Source organism: Lithobates pipiens, unplaced genomic scaffold (genome assembly GCF_037356315.1).
Source record: "Lithobates pipiens isolate NorthernLeopardFrog02 unplaced genomic scaffold, aLitPip1_a1.2 Scaffold_18, whole genome shotgun sequence".
NCBI lineage: Eukaryota > Metazoa > Chordata > Amphibia > Anura > Ranidae > Lithobates > Lithobates pipiens.
Window position 1 is genome coordinate 292,373,868 of NW_027507758.1, and position 12,662 is coordinate 292,386,529.

The 12,662-nt window shown below is 41.2% G+C and overlaps 1 protein-coding gene across 4 annotated transcripts in view; it reads left to right on the forward strand.

Moving 5' to 3' along the window:
* DDO (D-aspartate oxidase) overlaps positions 1 to 9,942 on the forward strand; it is a 38,810-nt gene extending 28,868 nt beyond the window's left edge. For all 4 annotated transcript variants that reach the window (XM_077487122.1, XM_077487119.1, XM_077487121.1 and 1 more), the window contains 2 exons: positions 4,704 to 4,880; positions 7,272 to 9,942. In XM_077487122.1, coding sequence (XP_077343248.1) covers positions 4,704 to 4,880; positions 7,272 to 7,839 — 745 coding nt within the window. In that variant the 3' untranslated portion in view covers positions 7,840 to 9,942. The remainder of the gene's footprint in view (positions 1 to 4,703; positions 4,881 to 7,271) is intronic.
* Positions 9,943 to 12,662: the final 2,720 nt, after the last annotated feature.

Consider the following 12,662-nt stretch of genomic DNA (forward strand, 5'->3'; position numbering starts at 1 on the left):
ATGATATTGAGGTCAGGAGACTTAGGTGGCTACTCCAGAACCTTCACTTTATTCAGACAGGTCGACTTGGCCTTGTTTTGGATCATTGTCATGTTGGAATGTCCAAGTATGTCCTATGCGCAGCCTCCTGGCTGATGAATGCAAATGTTCCTCCAGTACTTCTTGATAACATACTGCATTCATCTTGCCAACAATTTTGACCAAATTTCCGGTGCCTTTTGTAGTTTGCACATTTCCAAAACATCAGTGATCCACTGCCGTACCCTTCATCATAGGCCTTGTTGACTCCAGACGTAACGTTTATGGTTGTGGCCAAAAAGCTAAATTTTCGTCTCATCACTCCAAATGACTTTGTGCCAGAAGGTTTGAGGCTTGTCTCTGTGCTGTTTGATGTATTGCAAGCGGGATACTTTGTGGCATTTGCATAATAATGGATTTCTTCTGGTAACTCAACCATGCAGCCCATCTTTCTTCAAGTGCCTCCTTATTGTGCATCTTGAAACAGCCACACTACATGTTTTCAGAGCGTCCTGTATTTCATCTGAAGTTACTTGTGGGTTTTTCTTTGCATCCCGAACAATTTTTCTGGCAGTTGTGGCTGAAATGTTAGTTTGTCTACCTGAGCGTGGTTTGGTTTCAACAGAACCCCCCATTTTCCATTTCTTGATTAGAGTTTTAACACTGCTGATTGGCATTCTCAATTCCTTGGGTATCCTTTTTATATCCTTTCTTGTTTCTATACAGTTCAACTAGCTTTTTCCCGCAGATATTTTGTCAATTCTTTTTGCTTTCCCCATGACTCAGAATCCAGAAATGTCCGTGCAGCACTGGATAAAAGATGCAGGGGCCTGTCAGGAGTCCGGAAATACTAATATATATATATATATATATATATATATATATATATATATATATATATATATATATATTACGCACACATTACCAGCAAACAGATCTCAGATGAGGATGGTTACCTTTTTAATAGCCATTCAAACCCCTTTGTGTCAACTGCACATTTTCGGGCCAAAATCACCAGGGTATGTGAACTTTTGATCAGGGTAATTTCAGTAGTTTCTGTTGCCATTATGATTTAAAAAGGGTAAACACAGTTGATTGATGATGATGATGATGATGATGATAATAAATGGCTTCAGCCAAATCCTAACCGTGAGTGAAAGAAAAGTTTTTGTGTTTATCATTCATATTGTATGAAAAATGTCCAAGAAATCATAAATTCTGTCAGGGTATGTAAACTTATGAGCACAACTGTGATCACTCCAATGGTTGTCTCCTTCTCAACAAGCTTCTTGCTGATGGTCTTGTAGCCCATTCCAGCTTTGCGCAGGTCTACAATCTTATCCCTGACGTCCTTTGACAGCTCTTTGGTCTTGCCCATGATCGTGGGGTTTGAATGGAAGAAAGATTCTGTGGACAGGTGCCTTTTCTTTTTTTTTATACACATAACAAGTTGTCATTGAGTGCACCTTCTTAAATTGACAGGACTACTGTACTGTACCACATGAGCATATACTGGAGCCAGAATTATTGTTGGTTGGCAGCGGATCAAATATTTATTTTACTCAATGAACTGCAACTCATTTTATAACATTTGTATCATGTGTTTTTCTAGATTTTTGGTTGATATTCTGTCTCTATCATTTCAAATACACCTATGATAAAAATTATAGACCCCTCATTTCTAAGTGGGCAAACTTACAAAATCTGTAATGCCGTGTACACACGACCAGACTTTTCGATGGACTAGGTCCAACAGACTTCCCGATGGACTTTCGGCGGGGATCCGGCAGACTTTCTGAATAAACGGACTTGGACACACACAATCACACCAAAGTCCAACGGATTTGAACGTGATGACGTACGACCGAACTAGACTAAAGAAGTTCGTCGCCAATAGCTGCCCTAGCGTTGGTTTTTGTCTGTTGGATTAGCATACACACGAACTGATTTCTCGGTCCAGTGGAGTTCCACTCCAACTCTGAGTTTTGGCAAAGTGCATAAACAGTATAGCCAAAACAGTTTTTAATTTTGGATAGAGTAGGGAAAGGGTGAGACCACTTTTGTTTTCTTTTTTGCATACGGTGTCCCTTTGAAGAGATTTACCTTTCCTGAAGGCACAACAGGAAATTGGAGGATGGCTTAGGGAAACTTCCCTCTTAGCTCTTACCGGAACAGGGGTCTGCATTGGAAGATTTACTTTCACATCTGACGACAACTGTAACATTTTAAATTTTCACCTTGGTCTTAATAGTCACCAGGATAAACACAACCCAAATTCCAAAAAAAGTTAGGCCGCTGTGTAAAATTGACATAAAAAAATAGAATTACATTTATTTGCAAATCTCATAAACCTATATTTCATTCACAATAGAAAATAGAAAACATATCAAATGTTAAACAGAGAAAATGTACCGTTTAAAGAAAAAAAATATGGCAATTTATAAATTGATGGCAGCAACACATTCAAAAAAGTTTTGAGATAGGGCCATGTTTACCACAATGTAGCATCCCCTCTTCTTTTAACAATGCTCTGTAAACATTTGGGAACTGAGCAGACCAGTTGCTGGAGTTTTGGGAGAGGAATGCTGTCCCATTCTTGCCTGATTCTAACTGCTCAACAGAGGGGATGATACATCGTGGTAAACATGGCCCTGTCCCAATTTTTTTGAGATCAGTGTTACTTGAACCAAACATTAATTGTTAAAATGGTTACCCCAAGTAAACAAAGATTAACAGTTTTTTTACATTTGATTTCCTTGCTTGAAGTTAAGACCATAGAAGGTAATGGTAGCAAAATAAAGTTGGTACACCAGGTTGGCTGTGCTATCTAGCAAAGCTGTGTACAGAACTGGATGGGCAGAAATACAAATCCTTTGACAGGTAAAGCATATATATATATGTATATATATATATATATATATATATATATATATATATATATATATATATATATATATGTATATATATATATATACAGTGCCTTACGAAAGTATTCAGCCCCCTTGAACTTTTCAACCTTTTGCCACATTTCAGGCTTCAAACATAAAGATATAACATTTTTATTTTTTGTGAAGAATCACCAACAAGTGGGACACAATTGTGAAGTGGAACGAAATCTATTGGATTTTTGAAACTTTTTTAACTAATAAAAATATGAAAAGGGGGGCGTGCAAAATTATTCGGCCCCCTTGCGTTAATACTTTGTAGAGCCACCTTTTGCTGCGATTACAGCTGCAAGTCACTTGGGGTATGTCTCTATCAGTTTTGCACATCGAGAGACTGAAATTCTTGCCCATTCTTCCTTGCAAAACAGCTCGAGCTCAGTGAGGTTGGATGGAGAGCGTTTGTGAACAGCAGTTTTCAGCTCTTTCCACAAATTCTCGATTGGATTCAGGTCTGGACTTTGACTTGGCCATTCTAACACCTGGATACGTTTTATTTGTGAACCATTCCTTTGTAGATTTTGCTGTATGTTTGGGATCATTGTCTTGTTGGAAGATAAATCTCCGTCCCAGTTTCAGGTCTTTTGCAGACTCCAACAGGGTTTCATCCAGAATGGTCCTGTATTTGGCTGCATCCATCTTCCCCTCAATTTTAACCATCTTCCCTGTCCCTGCTGAAGAAAAGCAGGCCCAAACCATGATGCTGCCACCACCATGTTTGACAGTGGGGATGGTGTGTTGAGGGTGATGAGCTGTGTTGCTTTTACGCCAAACATATCGTTTTGCATTGTGGGCAAAAATTTGGATTTTGGTTTCATCTGACCAGAGCACCTTCTTCCACATGTTTGGTGTGTCTCCCAGGTGGCTTGTGGCAAACTTTAGACGAGACTTTTTATGGATATCTTTGAGAAATGGCTTTCTTCTTGCCACTCTTCCATAAAGGCCAGATTTGTGCAGTGTACGACTGATTGTTGTCCTATGGACAGACTCTCCCACCTCAGCTGTAGTTCTCTGCAGTTCATCCAGAGTGATCATGGGCCTCTTGGCTGCATCTCTGATCAGTCTTCTCTTTGTCTGAGCTGAAAGTTTAGAGGGACAGCCAGGTCTTGGTAGATTTGCAGTGGTCTGATACTCCTTCCATTTCAAAATGATCGCTTGCACAGTGCTCCTTGGGATGTTTAAAGCTTGGGAAATCTTTTTGTATCCTAATCCGGCTTTAAACTTCTCCACAACAGTATTACGGACCTGCCTGGTGTGTTCCTTGGTCTTCATGATGCTCTCTGCGCTTTCGACAGAACCCTGAGACTATCACGGAGCAGGTGCATTTATACAGAGACTTGATTACACACAGGTGGATTCTATTTATCACCATCAGTCATTTAGGACAACATTGGATCATTCAGAGATCCTCGCTGAACTTCTGGAGTGAGTTTGCTGCACTGAAAGTAAAGGGGCCGAATAATTTTGCATGCACCACTTTTCAGTTTTTTATTTGCTAAAAAAGTTTAAATTATCCAATAGATTTCGTTCCACTTCACAATTGTGTCCCACTTGTTGGTGATTCTTCACAAAAAAAAAAATTTTTATATCTTTATGTTTGAAGCCTGAAATGTGGCAAAAGGTTGAAAAGATCAAGGGGGCCGAATACTTTTGCAAGGCACTGTATATATTCTTACTTTGTATCTACTTGATATCCTGAAATTAAGTTAACAAAAATAAAATACTTGGTGTTATTTTCATCAGATGGCAAGTATTCAAAATGCCCCCTAAGGATGCCTTCCCATTTTGGGGAAATGTTGTTCTGGGTTTTCGTTTGATGACAGAAGCGGAGCTGGCAAAATTCCCATCTTACACATTTGGGCAGGCCTTCACCACACTAAAATGCCAGTCTTCACGTTACCTGCCATGGATGGCGAAAAGGTAATTTTTTATTTATTTTTTTGTATTGCAAGGAGGTCTGAGAGAAGACCTAAAGGTGTCCATTTATGAAACAGAGAAAGGGTGTGATCCTCAGGATCACGGCTGATCCCTTGTGTGTACCGGTTTATGTAGCTGAGATGAGTAACAAGGAATATGTTCTCGGTCACAAACGACCAGTTTATGAAAGTGAGATCTGAAAAACCTCACTGGCCATTACACTGAAATATCTCCCTCCCAGAAATCTGGGAGAGAAGCTGGTGCGATAAGAGGAAGAAAACTTCTTTCTTCCTATACTGCACATCAGCACCAGTGGGTTAAAAATTTACATTTTATATAAATATATTATAAACCATGTGTATTCTCTCCACCCCACCACCAGCGCTTAATCCTAGAGGTAGAATGGTCAAGTAAGACCTGGACCGGTCTTGTAGTGGTGTCACTGAAGGAAAAATTTCCAGTGGTGTCAATCTGAGGACATATTTGGCAGTAGTATAAAGAGAGGAGATGGGAGTGTGGGGCTTTGAACAGTAATCCTCAGTGGATCCCTGAGGAGCCTCCTTAGTGCCTGGGGTTTTTTTTTTTTTTCTGTTTTTTTTTTCAAAAGCAGACAATAGTAATACAATGAAACAGAACACAAGACATGGTCTAGTACAGTAACCAACAAAGGTGTACATACAGAAAATTGATAATGACAGGCAATAAAAACTATAGTACATAGCAGAAGTAAATTAGACATGACAAATCATGAGAAAGTACCAGGGAATAAGACCGCTTGCGCTAAAAGGAGGGTCAGCTTATACCCAGGAGTGTAACAAGGTGGAGACGGGGGGAAGAAATGGATGGGTGGGGGAAGGGAGGCAGGAGAAAAACTCAAGGATACAAAGACGAAAGAAGATGGCGCCTCTGGGTGCAGATTTTTTAAAAGTTTTCACAAATTTATTAATAAGCAAACAGATTTGCACTCACATATTCCAAGAACAAAACGGGCATTAAAACAGGGGTCATCTGATTCATTCCGTCATGTTGATAATCCAGTCCGCAGCTGCCCTCTTGCACCTCTAGGCGTCTCCACTGTTTGATGTTCAAGTTTGCCGGCTGTAGTGGACGCAGAGTGTGTTGTCCTGAAGCGAGGCTTGGAACGCTGTGGCAAGCAGGACGCGGAGCTATGATGTCATTTCCTGGCGACGCGTTTCCTGAGCGCTCGGGAACTTCAGGTGGGGCCGAGGATGACCATTTCATCAAAATAGATTTTTTGGCATAGTAAAGGTGATAGGCTATTAGCAGTTTAGAATAGTGGGAACGTTGCTCATCTGGAATTCCCAGTAGGGCTAAGGATAGGGTGAGCGATAAGGTTGGCTGTTACCTAAGATTTATCTCCTCAAAGATGGCAGACCTACATGTCACAACAGAGGGGCATTCCCAAAACATGCACAAGTAGGATCCTGGCTTGAGTCTACAATGGGAACCGAGGGGGTACTGCTCTGGGAACACTCTGTGGTGCCTAGAGGATGTATAATACAACCGGTGGAGCAATTTTAACTTGCATTAATTTACCCTTGGAGGAAACAACAAGCCTAGGCCCCTGCTCTAAACAGTCCTCCCTGTTTAGAGAGGAAATCTCAGTGCCTGTTTTAACTGCCTGTTTTACTGCCCGCCAAAGGCAGCAGAAGGTTTATTCCTTGCCTTTACTTTTGCAGCGTAATAGGGAGCATTTAGAGGGGCAGTAAAAACATGTCTCTACCATGTTTTTACCACCCCCAAACCACATGTTTAAATGAATCCAGAGGGAGGGAGGTTGACTATAAGAGGGAGAAGGGGAGCTTTGGGGCTAACTTGCTCCTCCCATCCTCTTTGTACTGTTCAGACCTTCTCAGTGCAGCATCTGCCCAGGAATGAAGCTTTGTCTTCTTCCCCTCTCCAAGTCATATGATCTAAATCTCTCTGGCAGGCAATCATACTGAGAAGGGGATGTCTGTGTTCTCAGCATGGGCACTGCCCTGCCTGCTGTCCTGCACAATTTACACTGCTGTTGGAGGGAGGAGAGAACCTAATCCTTCCTCCAGCAACTATGGCAGCCTCTGATCTGTGTTCCATTCTGAGTGACAGGAGTAATGGCAGCCTCATTCCTGTCATTCAGACAGCTGGAGAACAAGAAGCTGACAAGCTCTCAGTGCCTCCCGCTCAACATTGCAGTATTGTACCCAGGGCAGGTGCCATTCGTCCCCCCACCTTGTCCCAGCCCTGCTTAGATGGCATCTAAAAATATAAATTGCCGATCTTATATTTTAAAGTTGCAATAATAAGAATTCCATCGGGGAGTGACACTGTGGTGGCTGGATGAGTCTTGTGCTGTAGATCTAACTTTTCTGTCTATGTGTTTTTTTGTCATAGGTTTAAAATGAATGGTGGATGTATAGAAACCAGGAAAGTACATGATATCTGGGAGCTACATGGCAGTTATGATTTGGTTATGAATTGTACCGGGCTAGGCGCCAGAGATTTGATTGGTGATATGTCAGTATTTCCTGTAAGAGGACAAGTACTAGAGGTCCATGCCCCCTGGCTTAAACACTTCATTAGAGATGGAGATGGCAGCACTTACATTTATCCTGGAGAAGATGGTGTAACCCTTGGTGGATCCAGAGAAAAAGATGACTGGAATCTCTTACCAGATGCACAGACCAGCAAAGAGATAAGACATCGTTGCTGTAATCTTGAACCTTCTCTGCATGGTGTTGCGGTAATCAAAGAGAAAGTAGGGCTGAGACCAACAAGGGCTGCAGTAAGAATAGAACAAGAGATCCTTCACAAAAATAAGCAACATCTTCCTACAGTACATAATTATGGTCATGGTGGAGGTGGGTTTTCTGTCCATAGAGGTACAGCTAAGGCAGCCACAGAACTGTTGGTAAAGTTGATCCCATTTAAAACAGAATTCTATAGCAAGTCAAAATTATAATTTTTTGAATTTTATTACTAAATATTACATGACCAGGTATGCTTTAACGTATGATTTTCTGAGCCATGATTAACTGGTCTGAAGATTTAACCAACGGTGAAGAGCAAGATAAAGGCATAGTCTGGTGGACAATCATTATCGGTGTTATAAGTTTTAAAACTCATCTGTGATATATATAATTTCAGTTTATTTTGAAAATGTTTATTACGATTCCCAGAGGGAACAGCTCAGTACCCCTTTAATGCCTGGTTCACACCTATGCATTTTTTAGTGCATTTTCAGTTTTGCAGACACACTACAGTCCATTTAACCTGGTCTCCTATGGATATAGTTCACATCTGTGCATTCTATGGAAAGGACCAGAATTTTTTCTGGTTTTTGGTTCCATTAGACAATGGTTTAAAGATATGTATCGAAAAATGCAAAATGCACCTGCAATATGCCAAATGCAACCTGCACAAGTGTGCTTGATTCACACCTGTGCATTTATAGTGCTTTTTGCAGATTTGCACTACAGCCAATTTAACATGGTTTTCTATGAAACACGTTCTGTAGGGCAAATCTGCAAAATGCAAAAAGCACTAAAAATGCATAGGTGTGAATCAAGCCTTAAGGCTCCTACACACAATCCGATTGTTGGCAGGGGATTGTGTGATGACAGACTGTTGGCTTAAAATCTGACCATTAGTACGCTCCTTCAGAGAATTGTTGTCCAACAAATCTTGGATAGCAGGCTAGTAAATTTTCAGACAGACAACGGTCTGTTGCCAGATTTTCGTATTGTCTGTCACACAAATCCAAAGTACAAACACGCATGCTCGGAATCAATGCTCACCAAACATGTCATTAGCAGAAGGTGCCCAAAGGGTGGCGATCAAGAGCTGAAATTCCGCGTAGTACGTTGCTATGTTCTTGATTGTTGGCTGACAATTGTGTGCTGTTAGTATGTGAGACAAGATCCAGGCACATGCCCTTTTGACAAAAGTCTGACGCTCTGTTGGCCAACAATCCGATCATGTGTACGAGGCTTTAGTCTTTAGGCTTTAGTCTTTCATTGAAATGTCAGTTTGAGCTGTTCAGAGAGAGGGATTCACTTGACCGTGTAAATTTCAGTTTGCCATACTGTGCTTTATAAACAGGCTTTGTGCAATAGGAAGTAAGAAGATAAAGGTTAAAAAAAAAATGTAAGTCTAACAATATACCTATTGGCTCAAAAGTTGAATACAAACAAACTATGTACCGTATTTTGAATGTGGCAAAACAAGTGCTTACTTTAATGACAATAATAGTGGTTGGGTCTATGCAGGAAGGATTTAACTTTATTCTAATTCTTAGAAAACATCTATATAATTTTGTATCAAAAATGTAATTACAAAAATATTCATTAATACCCAGCTTTAGAGGAAATCATACAAATTAAAAGGACGTATTTAAGTGCATACCATTGTTGGCCCATGGTTTCCTGTACATTCTAGCACGGGGTCTATATGACCTAAATTTAGTGGATCTGCAGCTCTAGCTCCCAAGGATTCCACGCACAAGATGTTACTTTTTCTTGCACTGCGATAAATTTGTTTGAAAGATTGAAGCCATTTGCTGTGGTACAGCTCTTTGTATGGTGATACTTGACCGTCCAGACGAACATGTATTTTTCCATATATGTTTTTTGTTTGTCTGTCTGATATGCACTTAGATGCATCCTTTTAACTTGTGTGATTTCCTCTAAAGCTGGGTGTTCGTGAATATTTTTGATACAATATATATATATATATATATATATATATATATATATATATATATATATATATATATATATATATATATTTAATTAAATAAAGTGGAATCTTTCTGTATTGACCCAACCACTATTATTGTCATTAGAGTAACCACTTGTTTCCCCAGGTATCTTTACTACAGGGGAATTTTTTTGCTTTTGTGTTTTTTGGTTTCAGTGACAACACCTCACTGGTGAGTGGAATTCAGGGATATTGAATTTATAGGAATTTGTCTCACTTGTGTGTTTATTTGAGCACATTTCAAATGTACCTATATGTTTTTTGGAAATTTGATTTTTAGTTATGACCTTAATAAAAAAAAAATATATATACAAAATTATGTCATGTCTTCCGTGTCATTTAGTATAATTAGAATTGGATGTAATCTCTAGTTTACTATTCAAAGCACACATTAGGACAATCCCAGAACAAGCTTCATTTCCTGCTACAGTCCTAAACTTTGCTGACCTTTAGGCCGCGTACACACGGGCGGACTGTTCGCCCAACTTTGTCCGCTGAACAGTGTTTGGGCGGACAGTCCGCTCGTGTGTGGGCTTTCAGCGGACAGTTTCAGCGGACAGTTTGACGAACAAGGTTTTTCGGAATTTCCGAAAAACTGTCCGCTGAAACAAGGTTCGCTCGTGTGTAGGCTTGTTCGTCAAACTAAGTTCCGCGCATGCTCAGAAAGGATTTACACGCCGAAAGTTATAATGCAGTGTATAGGGCGTCGTATTTTTCGTCCCGTCGTACGTGCCGTTCACGTCATCGCGCACGGTTTCAGCAAACTGTTCGTCCGTCATGTGTGGCCATGTCCGTCCATGCTAAGTTTGAGCGGACTGTTTGCCGAAACTGTTTGACGGACAAAGTTGGGCGAACAGTCCCCGCGTGTGTACGCGGCCTTAGAGAGAGAGAGAGAGCGAGCGCCTACTGAGTACTTTTACCCCCTTCCTGGCAAGGCCAATTTTCAGCTTTTAGCACTGCCCACTGATACCATGGACTTATTATTTATCAGACATTGTATCTTGTGTATCACACAAATCAACCCATTGTGTCAATACCAATATACTATAATGGTCACCTCTTCAGGGAATATAGTGTATTGTACCTTCACCTATAGCAGTGCCAGTTCCAATAAGCCAAGCAAGCCTAACCTACTGGTACAGGACTGTCCCCAGGAATGCTATGTTCACTGGTCTGTTGTCTCTCACGATGGTCAACGGGATGTGCAGGTGGGTTCGTTCAAACCACAAGCAGAGACCTGGTCAGCCAACAGACAAATGATCGTTACAGGCAGCAGGCAGAAATATGGTTAATAAGTAGGCCTGGGTTAGTACAGGCAGAGGCAACATTGCACTACTGTGGCGTGATCAGGGACCTGTAACTGATGTGGCGATGATTAGGGATAATATAACTGGTGTGACGGTGATCAGGGACAATATGACTGACTAGTGTGACAGTGATCAGGGACAATATGACTGACTAGTGTTGCGGTGATCAGGGACACAGCAACTAGTGTGGGGGTGATCAGGAACAATATGACTGGTGCGGCAGTGATTAGGGATACTGACTGGCAGCACTGGTCTGGTGACATTGTTCTGTTGTGGCATTGATCAGAGCAGCCAGCCATTGTACAATGTCACCATAGTGACACTGTACTTGCTCTGGTAACAATATGTACAAAAAAAGTAGAATTTTTTATATTGTCACCAGAGCAGTGCAGTGTCACCATAGTGACACTGTACTACCCTGGGAAGTTGATCAGGGATTTTTTTAAACTTATTTTGACAATCTGCCTATACAGTGATCATTGTAATAAGCAATCAGTAACATTGCTCAAATGTTTAATTTATAAAATCTTTGTTTACTACCGTGATTGGTCACAGCTATCCTATGGTACAGGGCTGGTGTATTTGATCACATAGTACCAGGGCCAATCACAGGGATCACACAATAGTAATCGGGGCATCATGAATGACAGCCTTGTTTATTACTGTAACTGTGCCCTATGTGATTAATCTGTGTTCATGTGGTACCAGAGTCTCTCACAGAAGGCTGGTACTGTTATCTGCTGTGTCCGACAAACACAGCGCTCACATGTCTCGCAACTGCATGCATGCCCCAGGGGGCATGCAGCGCTCTTCTGTGAAGATGTACTTCCTACCGGAACTAGAGAGCATCTTGTGTACATGGGACATGAAATTTAAAAAAAAATCCACCCTTACAGTGGTATCCCCCTGCTCTCTAATGGCCCATACACACAATCCGAATTTCGTATGAAAACTGTCGTCTGAGGTAGAATCGTACGATTTTCGGATCGTGTGTACACTACTCCTTGAGTTCATCCGATTTATTTGATCGGACAAGCACAAAAGTTTTCCTCGTCTGATACCAGATCATACGATTTTAGTTTAGTCAGTACAATTGTTGTCCGAAAATACAATACAAATACATTACAACACATAACATCACTTCCGATATTTTATTTATTTTTATCTGTCGTGCAAAAATTTCTGTGACTTTTTTTTTTAACAATCAGGAGTGCTTTATTGAACATCATCATAATACAAAATCCACATACACAAGGTATACAGTTAGCAACGTACATAAGTCGACATACCAATCACAAGACCAATAAAACAGTGTGAACCGGAGGATACCTATTGCAGTGCCGTAGCCCACCAGGGAGAGAAGAGGATGGAGGAGGACAGAGGAAGACAGGGGAAGGAGGAGGGCGCCGGGAAACAGGGAGAAGAAGAAAGGGGGGGGGGGAGAAAAAAGGGGACGGGGGGGGGGAAGGAGGGGGAGGAAAACAGAAGAGAAGCAGCAGAGGGAGCAGGAAGTGCAAAGGGAAAAGTGCACAAAGCTACTTGTCACCGCTAATCTCCTATCCAAGGGTGGGCCCAATCCATGGGGGGACCATACCTTGTCGAACTTCCAAGGACAGCCCCTGCTCATATATGTCAGCTTGTACATGGGCAGCAAAGCATTTATTTTACTCTCCCATGCAGACACCCTAGGTGGAGTCGGGATGTCCATCTCACCAGAATC